The 20,787-nt window shown below is 54.6% G+C and overlaps 1 protein-coding gene across 1 annotated transcript in view; it reads right to left on the bottom strand.

Annotated features, from left to right (window-relative positions):
* Positions 1 to 333: 333 nt before the first annotated feature.
* The window catches only part of RSPO4 (R-spondin 4), a 34,054-nt gene continuing 13,600 nt past the window's right edge, over positions 334 to 20,787 (bottom strand). Inside the window, exons 2-5 of the mRNA XM_039237715.1 lie at positions 5,429 to 5,617; positions 4,584 to 4,724; positions 2,985 to 3,176; positions 334 to 440 (exon numbers count right to left, since the gene is read on the bottom strand). Coding sequence (XP_039093646.1) covers positions 334 to 440; positions 2,985 to 3,176; positions 4,584 to 4,724; positions 5,429 to 5,617 — 629 coding nt within the window. The remainder of the gene's footprint in view (positions 441 to 2,984; positions 3,177 to 4,583; positions 4,725 to 5,428; positions 5,618 to 20,787) is intronic.

The following is a 20,787-nucleotide window of genomic DNA, read 5'->3' as shown; positions in this document are numbered from 1 at the left end:
CTGTGTGGCCTGGGCCCCGCCCTCGGATACCCCTTCTCTGTGAAGTTGGGGTCAGAGAGAGACAGAGGGAGACAGGCACACAGAGGACACAGCCAAGAACAGGAAGGAAACAGGAGCAAAGGAAAAAGAAAGGCAGGTGGATACAATAGAAATGAGAAAGAAGGGAGAGGACTGGGGGGGAGGGGAGGGCAAGGAAGGAATATCAGAAAGAAGAGAAAACGGGAAAGGTAGAAGACACGGGGAGAGGCGGGAGGGGGAAGGACCAGGGCAAAGCTGCAGCAGTGCTGGGGGGTGGGGGGGGTCAGGACTGGGACCGCAGGGCGCTGGGGCTCCTCAGGTGGCCGCGGGCTGGCGGGGCCTCAGGCCCGGCGTGCGGTCAGGCCTCCTGTCCTTGCGCGGGCGCCGGTCTTTGCGGCCCTTCTTCTGGCTGGGGCTCCTCTCTGCACCGAGAGCACAGGGCGTTGTTTCTGGGGCTGCTCGGGGCCGCGGGAGCCCCTCCCTCCTGGCAGATGAGGGTGTGCCCCCCACCCCCACTCAGCGGGGCTCCGAACCACATTTGGGTGCCGACTTTCCAGTTGCTCAGCTTTGGGGCTTGGGGCTCCGACTGCAGGGTAGCCTACCCCACACGGACCATGGCTCCCCCTTCCTTAGCGGGTGAGGAGGGGCCCACCCGCCCATGCTGGGCATCTGGTCTGGCCAGGCCCGAGGTTCGCACGGGCGAGGGGGCCGGTCAGGACTTAGGGCGCCTTGTGGAGGTGCCCTTGACCCTCTCGCTGGCACTCACTTCACAGTTTACAAGGCTCTATGCTGGAGACTCAGCACCTTTGGCTGGGTCCCGGCTCCCACTCCCCCACTCCCCTTGGGCCCCAGCTGTGACCTCAGTAGCATTCAGCTAGTGCCCCTGCATGCCAGGCACATCCCGAGGGCTCTATGGGTGACAAACTCACCACAGGTGTGGGAGCAGACATGGGCCCACTGCCCCCATGTGACAGTCCCCGCTGTGGGGACGGGTGGCTGGCCTGCAAACCCCAGACCCACCTGGGAACCTTGACCCCACTGGGCCCCCAGACCTGGGGCTGGGATGAATTTCTAGCACAAACATCTGATTTGTCCCATTTCTCAGATAAAGTGACTGAGACCCAGAGGGGACGTCGCTTGGCTGGTGGCCTAGTCTGGACTGGACTTCTTGGTGTCACTTTCACGTGGAGGAAAAGACCACACCTCCCTGGCCTTCCTGCCTCCACTTACCCCTCAGGGCAGATTCTGGGCCATCCCCTTAGATGCGGCTGTCCGCCTCTGGCCCTCCCTTCACCCACTCCTGAGTCCTTAGGGGTCGCTGAGGCCAGGCTCCCACTCTAAACTCCGGGGCTGGCTGTGTCCACTGAGGTGACCTGAGCATCTGAGGGTGAAGTGTGGGGGCCGCCTGAGCGGCTGTGCCAGCTTTGAAGGGAGGAGTGCGGGGTGAGTGGTTTGGGGTCCCCAGCCCTTCCCTATGCCTGCCTCATATGCACCCACCTCCCTCCCATCCACCTGTTAGCATCACCATCATCATCATCTACAGGAAGAGCTTTCCTCTCTCTACCCCTCCATTGCCAATCACCACCAGCAATCATGTGCCATGACAGGTGTGGCTGAAGTAACAATCGCTGTAGAGAACCTTCTGTCCGGCTGTCCGTGTGGGTACTTCCGTGGGTCTAGGATCTTAGTTTATCTGGCCCCCTCTCACCTCACCCTCTGTCCCCAGCTGCCCAGCTCTGTTCTCAACCCAGACTACAAGTGCTTCTGAAACCAGGGCTGTCCCCAGGCTCTAGTCCTATCTCTGCCACATGCCGGCTGTGTGCCCCCTGGCTCCAGGTTCCTTACACAGAAGCACGACTGATTCTAGATTCCTCTTTGCACACAGACCTACGTGTGGATTCCAGATCCACACGTTCCTAGCTGCATGACCGTTAGGCAAGCGACTCAGCCTCTCTGGGCCTCAGTCTCCTCATCTGTCAAATGGGGATGGTGACGATTCCACACTGTCAGGTCACCGTGCAGATTAAATGACACAAAAGTGGAGAATCAGCACAGCGCCCAGCAGCAGGAGATGCACAGTTAATGGTGGCTCCCTTCACGTTATTGCTGCTCACTCTCTTACCTACCACTCTCTGCAGCCTCTCTTCTCTTTAAGTCAGTGGCCTTAATAGCCCCCACGGGGAATTTGGAACTCTGTGTGGTGATCTTGGCTGTCCCAACGAAGGGGGCCTCAGGGGCGCTCGGTGGCCAGGGCCCGGGGGACTGCCGCATGGGTCAGCCCCTCCGCACAGCACTTGGGTCCCACTCAGCTCTCTAACGGCCTGTCCCTGCTGCACAGAGCTGAGACCAGCTTGCTCAGAGCCGAAGGCCACGTGCTTTTGAATGCTCGCCCCTGTCACTGAACATTCCCAGGCTGTCAGTGTGGTTCCAGTCAAGAGATCAGATGTTTGTCTGGGAGTTTGTCCGTCTTGGGAAGCTTCTGTGGTCCTGACCATGGCTCTTGCTTAAGCTGTGACTTCATGTTATGAAGCATTCGCCAAGCGTGTTGAGCCCAAGCCCTGCTATGTGGGGAAACTTCCCTTGTTTCTCTTTTATATGATGGGACACTAGCCTGATATTTTTTTTAATGACACATGCGAGGGGATTACACTATCCGTGAACTTCGGTGCTGTAAAGAAGGTGCTCCAAAATTGTTATTAAAAGGGAGGCGGTCAGCTGGAAAGGGTAGCAAGTCCAGGTGAATGCAGGTATTTATCTTCCTCATGGAGCTAGGACGAACCCCAGCAAGCAAGGCCTGGCTTTGAAAGGACACTGGGGTGGGCAATGTGTGGCCTACGGGAAGGTGGCTAACCTTGGACTTCCAGGCAGTGAGACAGGCGCTATTTGGGCAGGCGGTGTCCCCAGCTACTCAAAGTTCCCTGTGGGTCCTATCTGCTGCAGCCCCCAAATGCCGGCCTGGTGCTCACCTGCTGGGCAGGGCCTCTGGAGGGGGCACTTCCGTGACTCGGACAGCACCCGGCAGGGGACTGCCTCCTCACTCCTGTTCCCGGCCCTGCTGGCCTCCCGAACGCGCGTCTCCAGGCCCCAGGCCGAGCCACAGGTCTTTCCATTGTGCATGCAGCGACTCCAGCTGCCCCAAGGGCCCGGCTCACATTCTTCTGCTGGGTGGGAGACAGACAGATAGACAGACAGATCTGGTCGGCTGGCAGTGAGTGTCCTTCAGATCCAAGGGCAGGGTCTGAGGGGCCCCGTTCCCTGAACACCATGTCCACATGGAAGGGGTTTGCAAGCCCTCACAAGGGGCCGAGGGGAGACACTTCAATATTTATTTAGGAGAGTCCGGGGTGGGTGCTAGACTAGAGCATGCCCAGGCCTGACGTGGGGGTGACCGCTGGCTTTAGCAGGGAAGACTTCCCCCAGGAGATGACAGAGGGGCTACAGGGAGAGGAGGTGACCCGGTGAATCTGGAAGGAAGCACCATGCGGACAGGCGTGCACAGCCCTGGGGGCCCAGCAGACCGTGTCTGAGGGAAGGCAGCTAGAGCAGGGGCAGGGTGAAGGCTGGGAGGAGGAGGGCCAGGCGAAGAGGCCAGAAGGTGTGCTGGGAGGCCCTCACGGCCGGGCCACTGCTTTGACCTTGATCATGTGCCTTCGATGGGCTGTGGAAGGCGGAGGCCGTGCAGTGCTGTTGTGAGGAAAGATGAGGCCATGGGACATGAAAGTTTTCAGTAGGAAACAACTTTGAAAAAAATTATATATATATATATATATATATATTCATTCACATTTGATTCTTTTAAGAGCCCCTGAGAAGTAGGCAAAGAACAGGGCAGCTGTTGATACCCCCATTTTGCAGATGAAGCCACTGAGGCCTTGAGCAGGAAGGGGCCTGCGAAGGGAACAGAGAAAGGGCTCAACATCAGAACATAATAAGTGTTTAAGACCCAATCAGGCCCAGAAACCCGGTCTCCAGACCTGAGAACAATGGCCCTTTCACTAGATGTGTTCATTTGACAAGCAGGGGCTGAGCACCTACTGTGTGCCTCATGCTGTGCTAGGTGCTGAGCAGCAGGGGGGATAAGACAGACCGGGCTCTGACTCCCGGAGTTCACCACCTAGAAAAGTCAGGCGGGGAGGGCAGGGTGCTTCTGCAAGAATGGGGGAAGCATAGGCAGGCACCGGAGCCCAAAGGAGGCATGGGCCCGAAGGCCTGAGGGAGCTGGAAGACTTCCTGGAGGAGGTGACCTGAAGCTTGAAGTAGGGGCGGGGAGATTAGCCAGCCTCAGGGAGGGGCAAAAGGGAGAAGTGCAAAGGATCTGAACCCAGGTGTGTCTTATTCCAACATCTTCTTGTGAACTCTGCTGCCTTCCCCTGGCAATGACAATGAAGCCGATGTCGGCTGCGCTTATGATGGTTCGAGGGTACTGAAGGCTCCCCGTGTGTGCCCGACATCACTTGTTGGGCCTCCACCACCATGCGACATTCTCCTGTGGTTCCTGCAGGCCTCCTGACTCCCCTCGCTGGCCCCTGCAGGGAAGGAGGCGGGGCGAGGAGGCCCCCACTCACCCTGGCATTCCCGCGTGCTGGGCTGGGCCGTGGTGCCCAGCGGGCAGGTGGGCAGACACTTCCCCTTGTACAGGTAAAACCGTCTCTTGCACTGGATACAGAAGTCCTGGCTGAAGCAGCTCTCACACGTGGCCCCACATTCTGCAATAGAGCCAGGGCCCCCCAGCCCCAGTGAGGGTGGCTTCCAGAAGGGGGCCCTCTGGGCCTGCCTGACGCAGGAGGGCCTTGGAGCAGCCCATGCTCTGGAGCGCTGGGGTCAGGATTCAGCCTCTCTAGAAGCCCAGACTCGTCCAGGGTCAAACTGGCTTGCATTCAAGGACCCCCTTCCTCATCTGGACAGAGAGGCTCAGTGGGGGTGGGTGACAACATGTCTAAGGTGACCCGGTTATTTGGATTTCAAGGTCAAGATTCCCTTTCTCATTTGAGCCAAGGCTCAGGGAGGGCAAGTGGCTTGTCGAAAGCCACATAGAAAATCTAGGCTGTGACTGAGGACTCACTGCTCCGTTCCCATCCAGGCTCAGAGATGGTCGTGATTTGCTCAGAGATGGTCACGGTGAAAAGTAGAGTGAGGACTTAGGACTCCTCATCTGAGCTAGGTCCAGAGGGAGTGAGTAACATGCCCAGGGCCACACAGCAATCTAGGGCAGAGGCGAAGGGTCCCTGCCCCTTAGCACTGAGACCAGATAGGGCACTGACTTGCTTAGGGCTTCGAGTCAGCCGGGAATCTCAGCGTCGGGGCCCAGGCAGCACCCTCCCTGTGGCCACGTCAGGGTGGGAGGCGGGATGTGAGGCCGGAGGCCCCCAGGGGCCCAGCTCCAGCACAGGACCAGGGAGGAGCCACGTACTTTTGCACCTGTTGACCTCCTGGCCGCGGACGCCGAAGTAGCCGGAGGGACAGTCGTGCACACACTTGCCGTACTGGCGGATACCTTCCCGGCGGATGAACAGGAACAGCCTCTGCTGGCACGTGGAACAGCCGTTTTCCTCCGAGCAGATGACGCAGCCCGTGCAGTTGCCCCCCACACCAGTGCCCACTGCCAGCCGGGCCGGGGGTGGAAGGTGGGGGGAACGGGGAGAGAGAGGGTCAAACCACGTACGGAAGCGGCTCAGTCGGCCTCGGGGAGCGTATTAACTGAACACACGGCCACCCAGACAGTGACGACGTTTCCCACACAACCAGATGTGGTCATGTGACCAAAATCTGGCCACTGGGGCATGAGGGAGAGCAACACGTGCAACCTCTCAAAAGCTGCCTTAAAGAGCAGGGGCGGCCCTGTGTCACCCCCCCCCCCATCCCCGTCCTTCCTGTTGTGTGGAAGGTGACCACCATGGCTGGAACACAAGCAGCTCTTTTGGGTCATGAGGTAGGAACCGCGTGCTGAGGATGGCAGAGAAAGAAGACCAAAAAAGCCTGGGTCCCCGAGGGAGATAGAACTGCTGTGTCAGCCCGGGACTGCCTGTGTGGACTTACACGAGAGAGACATCAATGTCTATTTTGTTTAAACCCTCGTTATCTGGAGTTTTCTATAACTCACAGATGAACTTAGCCTTCAGAGAAAAAGGGTGTATTTTTTAAAAATATTTATTTCTGAGAGAGAAAGAGAGAGAGCATGAGCAGGGGAGGGTCAGAGAGAGAGGGAGACACAGAATCTGAAACAGGCTCCAGGCTCTGAGCTGTCAGCACAGAGCCCGACGCGGGACTTGGCCCACGAATTGTGAGATCATGACCTGAGACAAAGTCGGACGCTTAACCGACTGAGACACCCCGCCGCCCCAAAAAGTGTGTATTTTTGAGCATGTGGGGGGTGTACGCACATGTGGGGGTGGGGGAGACCCTCTCCCTCCTGCGGCGAGTCCGAACAGTACTCCATTCCTCCCTGTCACCACCATCAAGGGCTCCCAACATCATCAAGAAGGAGGCAAGGGAATTTTTGTTGCCCTAGAATTGGCAACCAGGACCCAAAGCTGGGAAGGAGGAGCTGGAGAACACTCTAGAAAGAGAGCCTCGCCCAGGTTCATGGGGGGAGGGGTCCTTGCTATCCTGGCCATCACCTGAGTAAGCTGACCACTCAGAGAGAGGGGCTCACGGGAGACTGGAGTTGTCCGCCTGTGGAAGGGTGGGAACGGCTGTGTTTTTCCTTCTGTTCCCAACCCCCAAAACTGAATGAGAAGAGATGCAGGGTGCCGCTCACAGAGACGGGGTGCCTGCAAAAAGAGGTGACCAGCTTCTCGTGTCCTGGCTGGACATTCAGCCCTGCAGATCTGCCCCGTCTCAGGCCTCTCTGAGCACAGAAAAGAGGCCAGGAGAGAGAGGGCGGGCAGCAGTGAAAAGAGCCTGTGAATCATTCAGGGCAAGCCCGAGGGGCTCCTCGGTGGCAGGGGCCCTTTAGAAGTAGCCAGGCTTCGGTGCCTTGCAGGCAGGCTGTTTGCTGGCAATTGTCTCCGTAAGAGGCAGCAAAGAAAACCGTTGGAGGCAGGAGCTGGGGAGAGGCAGAAAGTGACCAGGTGTCATGAAGGATCAGACAGCTTCTTAGAGGTGATTGGGGACATAAAAAATTTTTTTAACGTTTATTCAATTTTTGAGAGGGAAAGAGAGAGCGTGAGCAGGGGAGGGGCAGAGAGAGAGAGCAAGAGCAGACACAGAATCCAAAGCAGGCTCCAGGCCCCGAGCTGTCAGCACAGAGCCCGACGTGGGGCTTGAACCCATGAACTATGAGATCATGACCTGAGTCAAAGTCGGATGCTTACCTGACTGAGCCACCCGGGTGCCCCGGGGACACATTAAACTGTTCCACATTTATACCCCATTAAGGTCAGACTGCTTAATAAACCAGTTACACACCTCTGTTCAGAGGACGTTCTTGACTCTCCAGCTCTGACCCCCCTTTCTGTTGGTGCCCATCTGCCTCTTAGAGGAGCTCCTCCATTGTGTGAGGACCCAGAGAAGGGCAAATCCCAGTGTCTTCCCCCGCCCAGCGGAACAAAAACCAAGGAGGCCAAGCCCTTGTTCAAGTTCTCAGTGATTCGGCATTGACCAATCAGATACGCATTCCCATGATCCCGAGTCCTGGGAGTCAGATGAAGAGAGTAAGGAGTAAATGTGGGGATAAGGGTCCAGGCAGAAAGCCATGCTGACCCTGCCCACACCAGCCTGGCCTTTCTGCCTCCCCTCCTTCCGGCCCTGGGGTGGATACCGGCAGTTCTCTAGCTGCCTGGATTCTGGGAGAGCCCCCTACAACCTTGCCGTTGCTTACAACTAGAACCCTCACTAACGCCCTTGGGAAGAGAAACTGTCACAGAAGAGCAGCATCTCCAACGCTGCAGACCCGTGGGAAACCCCAGGGCAGAGAGAAGGGGTGAAGTAAGAGGGATCCCCCGGGGGGGCTGGAGAGAGAACATCAGCTGAGAAGCTAACAGAGCCCACACCTCCCACCCAACGGGAGACAACTTAAATTCTGACAAAACAAGGGCCGGCGGGGATGAGAGGGAACTCTCCCTTCTGATAGGAGTATCAACACTAGAGGAAAAACCCAGTAGCATCTAGAACCTTTGAGGACGAGCCTTTCCTGAATGCAGCGATTCGACTTGCGGTCTAAACCCCAGAGGGGTGCTTCTCAAATTCTTGCACCAGCCTCTAGCAGAGGGCTTGTTACAACACACAGGGCTGCGTTCCACCCGAGGGTCTGATTCAGTAGATCTGAGGTGGGGCCTGAGAACCTGCATTTCTAGCGGGGTCCAGGCGATACTGCTCTGTTGCTGCTGATTCCTGACTTGCCCTCAGAACCACGGACACAGAGAAACTCTCTGTGCCTAGGGAGACTCGAACAAAGATGTTCACTGCAGCATCACTTAACAGCAAACAACTGCAAAACCCCGTGCATCAAAAGAATAAGCACAGTGGTGTGAAGCCGTATGCCCCGGCCACATTCCACATGTACGACCCAAGATAGATGCCTGAGGCTGACTTGCAGCTGTCATCATGGATACTTCTCAAAGACAACGCTGGGAGCAAAAAAAGCAAAACTGCATAATGAATCGTGTAGGAAGAAACCATTTGTAGAAAGTTCTAATGCAAAGACCATAATACTCTGGGTCATTCACGATACTTAAATTTGTATTAAAGAGTAAAAGACATAAGGGGCCGCTAAACACTGAATTCAGGATGTGACGCTTTCGAGGTGAGGTGAGACGTGGGAAAGGAGATTCGGGAAGAAGGCTGGAGACTTCTCTCGCATCTGCGATATTTAATTTCTGAAAATCTGAAACAAGTATGAAAATGGCAAGCGGCTGGCTGGTGTACAAATGCTCATTATATTTTTTATTCGCGACTGTAGGTTTGAACTACTTTGCAATAAAAATATATTTTAAAAAATGTTTAGCCTCTATTGTGGGTGTGGGTTGGGGGAAGGTGCAGGAGGGGGAGAGGACATCTAATCCTACCTTTCCCAGCTTTCTTCCCCAAGCCCTGGCCCATCCTCAAGCTGAGGGTTTTGGGCAGGGGACGGTGACAGAAGCTCTGAGAGTGATGGAGACCTGCTGCCATGAGAGCTATGCTAGTTGTCCCCCCATGTCCATTCTTTCCCCTCCTCCGTAACGGAACCCTCATGTTTAGCGAATTAATGTCCTCCAAGAATAAAGACTACATTTCCCAGGCTCCTTTGCAGTGGTATCTGACCAATGGGCTTCAAGTGGGAGTGTCCTGTCCCTCACTCCGGGGAATGACCTTCAAAGAAGAGCGGCTCTATTCTCCTCCCCTTCTCGCAGGGCCGGTGGGACTGAGGACTTGGAAGTCCGAGCCAGGGCAGGTGCAGGCGGCAGAGGGAGCCGGCAGAGAGACCAAGGTGCGGCCATCCTGGCCCGGGGCAGCCTCAGATTCTTGTACAGGAGAGGGAGGAAATGTCAATCCACTTGTTTAAGCCACTGGGCCTTTCTGAGAGATAACGAGGACTACATGATAATGACCGATGGTGTGGGGTCTTCAACCATGCAGGTGGTCACAGAGTGACGTCAGTGGGGACCAGGGTACCTCTACCCAGTGTCTTGATGCTAGGAAACCCCGCCGGACCTGAGATACAGCCCCACCAACAAAGGGCAAGGGGACCCTCAATTGGCTTGAGGTGATCTCTGCCACTTGGTAGAACAGGAGTTCAAATTCGAACTTATGTACAGTTATAGATCTCAACTAGCATTTTTCAACCCCTCGGTCTTTGAAGAGGTGGTTCTCTGCCTCCTGCTGGCTGCATCCTTGGTCCCGGGGATTGGCTAGGATGCCCTCTAGTGCCTCTATGTTGTAACGGCACTTCTGGCTGTAAATTCTGATGGTCTGTGGCTTTCCATCACTTCTCCATAACTTGTTGAAAAGAACAGTGCTATTTCTAAGTCATGGCTGTAGACACAAGATAATTCTAAGAATAATAAGTGATGACACCTAGAATTTGTACCATGCTGCTTCAGGACAGATCCAAACTTGACAGTTCATAGACTTGACCGTAAGAATCCCCAGGGGGGCTTGGTTTGGGCCCAGGAATGTGCATTATAATAAGTCCAAACTAAACGCAATGGGCATGTCGGATGTGTCTTCTCCTTTCCCTGAGAAGCTGACCTGGCAACCGTGCTTGAATTGCATGACCCTGTTCCCTGGCCAATGACGGACAGACTGAACTAAGGACTGACAGCTCCTCCTGGCTGGGCCAATGAGAGAGACCATCGCTCTTGAGGATTTTGACTTTGGGTCAAAAGAAAATGATCTGGGCTGGCCTCTTGACCTAAGGACATTCGCAGGAGGGCAAGGTAGTGCCCATGTGTGTGAAACTCTGGTGGGCACTAGCGTCTGTGGCCCCTCTCTTTGCTGATAGAGACCCCAGCCCCCTGCACTGTCTGACTTTGAGGTCCACATGAAGCCACTCCACCCAGATGAACTTAACTGAGGCTTGGGCAATCACCACACCAGTTCCCCTTGACCTTAGTGGATGGTTTGGACACAGGCACATGTCTCGACAAGAGCTAGGCTTGAGATTTTTGGGGGTGGTGGTGGTTGTGGTGGTGAACAGGTGTGTGTAGGTGCACACGTGCATGATTTTCTTTTCCGCTCTGTTGGGATTTGGGAAGATGTAGACCAGAGCTGATGGGCACCATGTGACAGAAGGGTGTCCTGAGGACGGAGGCCGCAAAGCAGCCGCGGGGCCAAGAGATTGTCTGTGCATCTGGGTTCACCTGGAGGGGGGCAGCCCATACACTCTTCTTTCCTCCAGCCACTTTGAGTTAGGTTTTCTGTCACTTGCAACCAAGATTCCTGACTAATACAGAAGCAGAGAGAGACAGAGAGAGAGAAAAACACATCACATGCAGAGAGAGAAAACCTCATGGGCCCCAAAAGACAGAGTCTTTGACCATCATCTAAACCCAGGTCCTGGCTCCTTCAAGGCTGGGCTCACCCCATAGCTCTAGAGAAAGTCACTTTTTTCACTTGAGCTAGCTCTCCTCTTGTTAACTTACAATCACAACGGTGCGGCTCACCAGGGATGTGGGGCTCAACGACCATGCCAGAGCTCCTCTGCTTGAGCAAGAAGAGGGGCCTGGAGCACCAAACAACCCCCCCTTCCCCCTCCAAGCCTGACTACCATAGCTCCCTGATGGACCACCATTCTAGGAGCACCCTCTGAAAGCCCCTGGATTCTTCCACACCTCAAGGGATCCTGGACTTCATTGCTGTCCCAGCTCAGACACACATTTCTAAATGAAAGCATTTGAGCTCCACTTGCAACCCCCGACCTGGGGTTTTGGGGGGGACATCAGAGGGCGAGACACCCTGTGATTTCCTCTATCAGTGGTTTCCCATGATCAGGGCCATCCTCCCCCAGTCAAAATACCAGGCCCCAAATGCATGGCCCTGTTTTCCTCCAGCAGTTGAGGGGTTTAGAATGACATGAGAATCACTTTGTCTTTCAAGAAAATGGCAGTGGAATGGATGACACCAGGCTTGGCGGCTTACGAGATGCAGGCTTCTAACAACTCTGAGCGCATGCGTTAGCCCAGGCTTGGGTGAACCATCCATCCATCCAAGCATCCAACCAATATTACACTGTCGGGTCCGGTTCTAGGGGCTCAACGGTTATGAGCTTTGGGGGACAGCTGTGTGATCGTGGGCAAAGCGCTTTAACTCCGAGCTCAGTTATTCTCGTGCAAAAGGGGGTGATAATGCTTATCCTGCAGGGTGGTTGTGATTAAAGGAGGTGGTCCGTGAAAACTGCTTGGCTTTGGGCTCAGCACATAGCAGCCCCCCAGCCCCCTGAAAAACTGCAACTACTGTTATTATGTGGAAGCGATGACCTGTGTCATCTTGGGTTAAGGTGCAGGTGCCCAGGTTCCAGTCCTGGCTTCACCACTCACGGAGTGAGCTTGGACAAAGAAGCCCCACTATCTGTGGGCCTCAGTTTCTCCATCTGAAAATCTGTGGTGGCAATTCCTACCCTCACGGGCCTCGTTACGAGGTGTGCGCAAACAAACCAGCAAGTGCCTGGCACTTAGTAGGTGCTGTTTTATAAACGTAAGTTCCTTTCCTGTTCCCTCACTGTCACGGTCCATGGGGGGATGTCAGACCACATTTGGACCCTCCTCCCTTTCACAGGTGGGCAAACAGAGACCAGAGGTGTTGGTGAACAGCAGGGTCCAGGGAGATGGTCTGGAAGGTGAAGAGCTCAGGGCAGACACCAGAAGGCATATTCGGTCTTGGGTGAAAGGCAGGTTCATCCTTTCTGTTGGGATCAGGGAGTGACCTGTGGCTTCCAACAAGGGTTCCCAACCCCGGGCGACCCACATCCTAAGAACAACCCCAGGCACCTTGTTGCCATAGGAGTCAATGGCTCCACATTTGCAAGTGATCTCCGTATTTTTTCCATTTGGGAATTTCAAGCGGATACAAGGTCATCTCTGGATAGCATGCCTCCCACCCACCTGCGGGCCACAGAGCTTTCGTGGAGGAAGGTCAAAGGCACCGGGTGCCATCTAAGACCCTGAGAGTTACACGTTCTCCCAGGCAGGTTCATGTCCTCAGCAGCCCACAGCGAGTCAGTTGCAGAAAAACCCTCGACACCCAAGTCAAGAACTCCAACCCCACACTTAAAAAAGCAAACAACCCAAACCTTAATCTGGACAGACTGCTAACAGTTAAAAAATCGGGTTTCACATACAAAGCTGGAATTTGGACTTCTTGGGAAAAAGTCAGCCTACCTGCCAACACCATGCCCACATCCCCGCAAGGCGATACTTGGTTGGAGTTACATCGATGGGGCACAGGCGCGACACTCTGCCCCACCATTCCCTTTAATTGTCCCTACCGCGGAGGGCTAAGGTCAGCGGCTCTGTGCCTTGAGCTCCTTTCTTGTACCCACTTCACTCACTGCTGCTAGAAGGTGACATAGAGCAGCGGTTCTCAAACTTGGACATGCATCTGACTCCCCTTGGACTTATTAATTAATGTACAGATGGCAGAGATGCCTGGGTGGCTCAGTCAGTTAAGTGCCTGACTTCATCTCAGGTTATGATCTCACGGTTTGTGAGTTCGAGCCCCGCGTCAGGCTCTATGCTGACAGCTCAGAGCCTGGAGCCTGCTTCGGATTCTGTGTCTTCCTCTTTCTCTCCTCAAAAATAAATAAAACATGTAAAAATATTTTAAAAATTAAAGCACAGCTGGTCGACCCTCCCCCAGCCTTGTGGATTCAGTAGGTCTTGGGCAGGACTTGAGAATGTGCATTGCTAACAGGTTTCCAGGTGATGCTGGCCCTACTTGAACACCGGAGTAGGGCTGAGAGCTGACTCTGTGGGTTCAAGTCCCAGTTCTGCCCCTTATCCTGGCCCATGTGTCCTTCAGCCTCTCTGTGCTTCAGTTTTCCCACCTGTAAAACAGGCATCAGACTGGCTGGATTTACAGTGAATGTAAGGACCCGCGCAGGCCTGACCCCATGAGCGGCTCAGGAATATTACTGTCGCCACCTGCCAGGCGTTTGTGGCTGTTTGCAATTCAGGACTTGCTTGGGCAATCAGCGCTGAACTTTTTATTTTGATGTCAACATTTTTGGGGGTAGGGTTTCTTCCTAAGCGGGGTGTGCCCCGGGAAGTGTGTCTTGTGTGAGAACATCATGGGTCATGGTTGACAGAGGATTTAACACAGCTGATGGACTCCCTGGGGGCAAGAAGGATGGTGATGGAAAGAGACTGCCACCCCCTCCCCCAAGGCAGTGTGACCTGAGGAGGGCCAGTCCCTGCCCCGGGTCCGGCTGTGTCCCAGGGGAGGATCCAGAGCCACTGTAGGGGGGGCCCATGCAGAGAGCGCTGGGCAGTGCATCCTCAGATCCTGGCCTGGCGGTGGGGGACACATGTCACGGATGACCAAAGGAAATAAACAACATGTGGGCTCCTGCGGTCCGCTCCGGTCGCCACATATGGGAGGCAGTCTCTGCTCCTGGAAGCTGGCTTAGGGGAGCCCGCGGAACAGCCCTGCCTGGGGGACAGATTGCATCATCGCCAGCAAGGGGTGGGCCTTGGAGATGACTCACAGCTTGTAGTCTCCCGTGGGGTGCAGGGCTAAAGATCTCCAGCCCACTGGCCTCTTCTCAGTACCCGGGGGCGGGGGAGCGGGGGAGGGGGACCTAGAGGGCCACACACTCAACAGAATGTTGAGGTGGGCTTGGCTTTGCAGCCTGACAACCACCACTTCCTGGCTGGGTGATCTTGGGCAAGTGGCTTCACTACTCGGAACCTCAGTCTCTTCTTCTGCCAAATGGGGGCAAATGGCGGCAACCAGCTCCCAGGCGCTTGTCTGAGTGACGTGAGCTCATCCGTGCAAAGTGCTCAGCACAGCCCATGGCAGACGAGTGAGCACGATTTTATTACTCGATTTATGTGAGGTGCCCGGGAAGCACCCCAAGGTGCTCCCTTGAGGGCTGGAGCCCAGTTTGGAGTGTTCTTCAAATTGCCACAGCCTCGCACCTGTTCTCAGGGAGCCTGCAGTCTGGGCGGGAGGACCAGGCTTATATATGTAAAGGAAGCTGGTGGTGTCTCTTTTCCTCCACCAGGAAGCGCCAGGAGGCCAGGGATAAACCCCAGCGCCCCACACAGACTAGTCAGCACCCTGCTTTTCCTCATCCACATCATCTTGGCAAACGTCGCGCCTCACTGCCTCATTCTTTTCATAGCTGCTCACCGTTCCGTGCGGAGATGCTGCACAAGTCATTTAAGTCCGATCAACATACCCACTTCAGATATGAGGAAACTGAGGTTCAGGGAAGTGCTGCTGCTTGTCCGAGGTCACTTAGTAAGAGGCGGAGCGGATAGTCGGACCCAGGCAGGGTGAGCGTGGAACTGGAAGGCTCTGTCTTGAGTCCACACCGCCTCCTGGGTGCCGGGGTACCCGAGCTCTTTCATCCTCCGCCGTGAAAAACACGTCCCCTTACTACGGTCTTGGTGAGCCTCCAGTGCCGTGCTAAGGCCGCTGCCTCCTTCCGCATCTATTTGACCTTGACTGAGAGGGGAAGTTGGCTCTGGCCACACAAGGGCAGGCTGTCCCGGGACTGAGCCCGCACCTTCTGTGTGTCTCATTCATTTGCCCCTTTGCCATGCTCACCCCCGTGACATGCAGCAGGTTAGTACGTGTGTGGTCAACCAGGGGGCAAATGCCTTTTTCCCCGACCCTTCCACATCCTCTCTGAGGGTTTCTCTTGCTGTCCCCACCAGGGCTTCGGGAGGTGGGGAAGTGCTCTGCCCACTTACCCCTGCTCCAGGTTGCCATCTAGAAGGAATCCTTGGCCGACATTGGCTTACGTGGGGGAGGGAGGGCAGGACAGAGGATGGTAAGGGAGCCAGAATTCACACCCACGTCTGTTCTTTCCCAGCCCCGGGGGACCCTCAGATTTAAATCCACACAGAATTGTCTGGGGCTGCTTATCAAAAGCAGAGGCATCACCACCTCTCAATACAGGCGGTTGGTTTAAAGACCGTGGTGGTGTGCCCGGTGCTGGACTCAGATGATCTTCAAAATCCACTCTGCGAGGTCAGCCAGGGCTTTCCGAACACTGAACACCGCTGCTGCACACAAAACTGCCCGGGGATCTTGGGTTCAAATGTAGATTTTGATGCTAAAGGTCAGGGGTGAGGTCTGAGATTCTGCTTTTCTACAAAGCTCCCCAGGGATGCGGATGGTGCTGGTCCTTGACCTCATGGCCTCCCTCCCCTCACCAAACCAAGTCTCTGTTTCCCTATCCCTTAACGATCCTCCCTGGACCCAGCAGGTGTATTCTGCCCTCCATTAACCACTCGCGAAGGGCAGCCACGCTTGTCTTCCCGGGGGAGACCTCAGGGTGCTGAGCTGCCCAAAAGTAGCACTAGTGACCTTCAGAAAATTATCGTTTTGCAATCACTTGCAAAGAAAAAAAAAGGATTATTATTGGCTCCCTCATCACTCAGCAAGCAGCACTGGTGGTGAGAGCAGCCAGCTGAGACTGGGACCAGGCGGAGACAGTCCTGTGTTCCAGGTGGCTCCTCGGGGACCCATCTCCCCAGAGTTCACCGCCCCGCCGTCCATGAACATGGAATCCTCATGGAGCTGCTCCGGTTGTAAAACTGTCAGAAAGTCAATCTGCCTGTGGAATTGTCACAAAATCGTCTTGTGTGTGAAGGTGTCATAATACTGTCAAGTCTGTGAAACTGGAGAGGAAACTGCCCTGCAACTGTTCTACGTATAGAATTGTCACACAGTGTCACATGGATGCCACTGACGTTCTTTTGGGAACTGACATCGAGAGAGCGGTTCCTTTTCCTTCCTGGTGACAGGGGCTGGTCTGCTGGGGTGGGCGGCCTGGAACAAGGGGCTGAAATACTCCGTGCCTCAGTTTCTTCTTCTGTATTTACCTCATTGGGATATTTTGAGGATCAAATGCATTCTGCTCAAAACAGTGCAGAGTAGGTGCTCAAGAGATCTCTCGACCCCTCCCGGGAATGGAGTCTCCCTGAAGCAGGTGCATTTCTGGCTTGTTCACGGCCACAGCTCCTTAGTACCTGGCAGAGTAGGTGCCTGGTATAAGGTAGGTGCTCAGTGAGTACTTGTAGGGTGGTGACTGGACCCAAACAGGTTCCAGCTCCTTCCAGTTCTGGCTCTGTGTGGTTTGCTGTGTGCCCTGGGCAGGTCTCTTGCCTCTCTGATCCTCTCTAAACCTACCTGGCTGCTGTTAAGGTATCCTGAGACATGCGTATAAAGTACCCAGCAGTACTGGGGTTCAATCAACACCAGCTGCTAATTCCCTTTCCCTCCCCTGGTAAGCTTATGATTGATTCCCCATTGCTCTTTATTTGTGGAGTCCTCTCCTGGCTCTTTGAGAGGCCACAGAACTTCAGCTCTGGCTGAGGAGGAGGGCGTTTGCAGCAGTTGGAACCCGGGCGGGACATGTCCAGCCACTATAGAGACCCAATGCCATATGCCATATGCCATTTGTAGGGGGCAATGCCACTGGTCTAAACCAGGAAGCTCCCACAAGCCCTGGGGAGGATGTGAGGGCCAGGATTGCAGGGAAGGTAGGGGAAACTTTCTAAGAGGACCCAGAAAGCCTGGATTCCTCAGATTCACTGGAGAAAGGTACTAGGTTTGACAGCTCTGTAAGCAACCTCCTTTATACTTTGTGCTGTTGAAGTCCTGCAATCAACAGGGCACAGGGCTGGGACCCAGGACGGCGGCACCTGTCTCGGCGTGGACTCAGGCTCCATGTATAATGTGGGCAGAGTTCCTCATCAGCCCAGCCCTCAGTTTCCCCAGCAGAAAAACAGAGGACTGGTCTTGATAAAGGGCTTTCAATGCTAAGAAAGCCTTCTTTTTCCCAGAGTGAGATGGGATATGGACGTTCAGTTAATAGGGCAGGTAAGAATCGAGCTGCTTTGGTTGAAATCTGGATGGGTGTGAGGGTGAGGATCTCAATCCGGGTCCTTTAGGGTCCCTTCAACCTCTTCTGGAAGCATCCCCTGAGGGCTTGGACCATCTCTAAGGACACTTCAAGCCCCGAAGTCCCACAGTTCCAATGGTGGTAGGAGAGGTGGCAGAGCAGTGAGCAGCACTGGCTGGAGACAGACAGCCTGGGTTCAAACCTCAAACTAACCTCCACGAGCCTGTTTCCCCCTCTGTAAAATAGGGATACTAACGGTCTCCTTAGGTGTAAGTTGGTGTGTGACATGCTCAGATCAGTGTCCCACAGATGTTAGATGTGTGCCATTGGGTGTCTGTAAGAGTGTGGAGCTCCCATGTGGCCAGACTCTGTCACCATAGCCCTACGAGGTGTTATCATCTTCTCTTACAGACAAAGAAGTTAAGGCACAGAGAAGGTAAGTAAGTTGCCCAGATTCACACAGCTGATGAGTGGCAAGCTGAGATTTAAGGCCAGGCAGCCTTGGTAACTGGTGGCTGTTATTAAATATTAGGGAGAACCCAGGCTTTAGAACAAGCCTGACATAAACACCCTCCTCGCCTCATAAAATTAAGCCCAAAATAAAATGAAGCCTTGGGTATGTGATCAGTGCTCAGCACAGAGAAATTCCGGGGCCTCACTGCCCAGAAGCATCAGGGAAGGGGACCAGCCCTAAAAATCAGGGCTGACCCTCATGCCGGGCCTTGTCAATGTTCCAGGGACAGCCCCGGCCCCTCTCGACCAGCACCCTGGGTACCGGGAGGTTCTGAGGGGTGACAGAGCCGAGACTCCAGTCTGGGCCTCCAGGCAAGGGCTAAGCATCTTGGTGGACCTCTTCAGGGTCTGGCCTCTTCCCACAGCCTCCCTTACTCTCTTGAGTCCTCACAGAAGGGAGAGGGCCCCAGACGTGGCCTCTTGCCCCAGATCTTTGAGTCCTGGGGCAAGTTCGTCCCTGTCTCTGAGCCTCAGTTTCTCCATCTGTCAAAACCCACTGTGTGTAAGGGTCCAGTGTTCATTTATACATCCGTCCATCTGACAGGCATTTCTTAAATCCCTATGTTGTACCACACCCTTTTTCTAGACTCCAGGAACATAAAGGTAGAACAAGAAACAAAAAAACCCCTCTCGTTTGCTTCTGTTTGATTTATTAAACAAAGTTAATAGGTAAATCACAGAGGGGCACCAGGGTGGTTCAGTCGGTTAAGCGTCTGACTTAAGCTCAGGTCATGATCTCACGGTGCGTGGGTTCGAGCCCCACGTTGTGCTCTGAGCTCACAGCTCGGAGCCTGGAGCCTGCTTCTGATTCTGTGTCTCCCTCTCTCTCTGTCCCTCCCCTGCTTGTGCTCTGTCTCTCTCAGAAATAAACACACATTTAAAAAAAAAAAAAAAAGACAAATCACAGACCTGCGGAAATATCTGAGAATGAGGCACAAAGCGGTTCTAGATTGGAAGGTAAATTTCCCAGGCTCTCCGTCGCACGCATCCCCTCCCAGTGACACGCACAGCGCTGAGTAAATGTTTGTTGAATGAATGAAGGAATATGATTTCTCTTGCTCCCAAGCTTGTGACAAAGGGTGGAGACAGTCTCTGAGTCCTCCCCTCCCCTCCACTGAGGGGGGGGGCAGGTATCTTGGCACCCGCCATCCTCTCCCCCTCCCCCACCTCCCCAGCCTGTGTAAAGGGACTTCTGAATAGAATCCAGGGAGGACCATCCTGCACCTCCCCACCTCCCTCGACCCAGCTGGGGTGGCAAGAGACCCCCGCACGGTTTGGAGGGGACCTGGAGACTGTGGTAATGGCGTTTCATCTCCTATGGATAAACACTTAACGACCGTCCCCATTTCTACCGGGAAGGAGGGGCGTGCAGAAGGGGCCAGCACTGGCCTGAGGGAGACTGTACCGCCACCGTTGGGCCAGTTCTCTGCCACAGGGACTGGTGGAGGCGGGTGAGCTCGATCCAGCTGCAGAGTCCCCACCCAAAGAGCCAAGAGGCTGTGGGGAGCGAGGGAGGTAGGAAGATCAGAAGAAGATCCCGTGCCCCGCCCCCGATAAATCACACCCCGCCACAGTTATGGCATCTGTCACACAGCGGGGGCATGAAGGGAGGCCCAGGAACATCTAGACCTGCCCCCCTGCCCTGCGGCTGTGCACTGGTGATGAGGTTCCAAGTCAACTCTGTGCTTAGCGTTGTGAGGCTGCAGAAGCACCAGAGAACGAAGAGACCAAGAGACTGCTGTCCTTGTCCCCACCCCCTTTTTCTGCCCCCCAATGTAGGGACAGAGGGAGGGAGAGAGCATGACACATGTCCCCACAGGGCAGGTCAATGGCCTCAGGGGCAAGTCAGTGATGGGGAAGAAGATGGCTTGGAATTAGACCTATGCTTTAAAATTCAGCACTGGGTTGGGCTTTTTAATACCAGAAAACTTTGAGGTCTGTCTCAATAATTAAGGACTGGCGTTTAGAGATAGAATCGAGAATAGGAGGGGGCGGGGGGGAAGCACATGCCATGTTTGCCACCTTCTGGTACATGTCCAGGCTGATCATTAAGCCACTTACACACAGAGGAGGCCAAGGATTAGCATCCACAATATACAAAGAACTCCTAGAAATCAATAAGAAAAACAAGAACAACGGAAAGTAGGAAAACGGGCAAAGATATCACGAGTAATTCAAAGAAGAAAGACAAGTAAGCCAGACACCACATGGAGAGCCACCCCCCCCCATTAATACTTTTCAAAATGAAGATCAAAACAAGATGGAAATATTACTCGTGACCTAGAGGATATGGAAACCATGTAAGATTGAAGTGATCCACAGCTCCCTTTTGAGACGGGGGTTTGGGCAGGGTCTATTAAAGTTTAACGTCTGTAGCATGAGGACAGTAAGGTCATTGTAGAGATGATGGCGCCCTGAGGCCCAGACAGAGGCAGGCACCTTCAGAGCCACCCAGTTGGTCGTAATCCTGGTTACTGGGATAGGTGCCTTCGGCTAGTTGGCCAGAGTCCAGTCTCTGGCCAGTTGGTACTTTCCACCTGGCCTTGGGTATGGTCTGGCCCCCGGCACCTGCCTTAGGAGGCTAGACCCATCTACCCACCGCTGCCCCAGGGCTGAGGTTGGCTGGGGCCTTGCTGCTGTAGGTGACACCCCTTCCTCACCATATATGAGGCTCCCCATTAGGCCTGCACAGTAAGGAGGTGTGCAGCGTAGAGGTGGGAACCCAAGGTTTGGGATCAGACAAACTTGCTCGCAAATTCCAGCTC

Source organism: Hyaena hyaena, unplaced genomic scaffold (assembly GCF_003009895.1).
Source record: "Hyaena hyaena isolate Hyena2069 unplaced genomic scaffold, ASM300989v1 scaffold_131, whole genome shotgun sequence".
Taxonomy (NCBI): Eukaryota; Metazoa; Chordata; class Mammalia; order Carnivora; family Hyaenidae; genus Hyaena; species Hyaena hyaena.
This window is presented reverse-complemented; position numbering and strand designations above follow the sequence as displayed.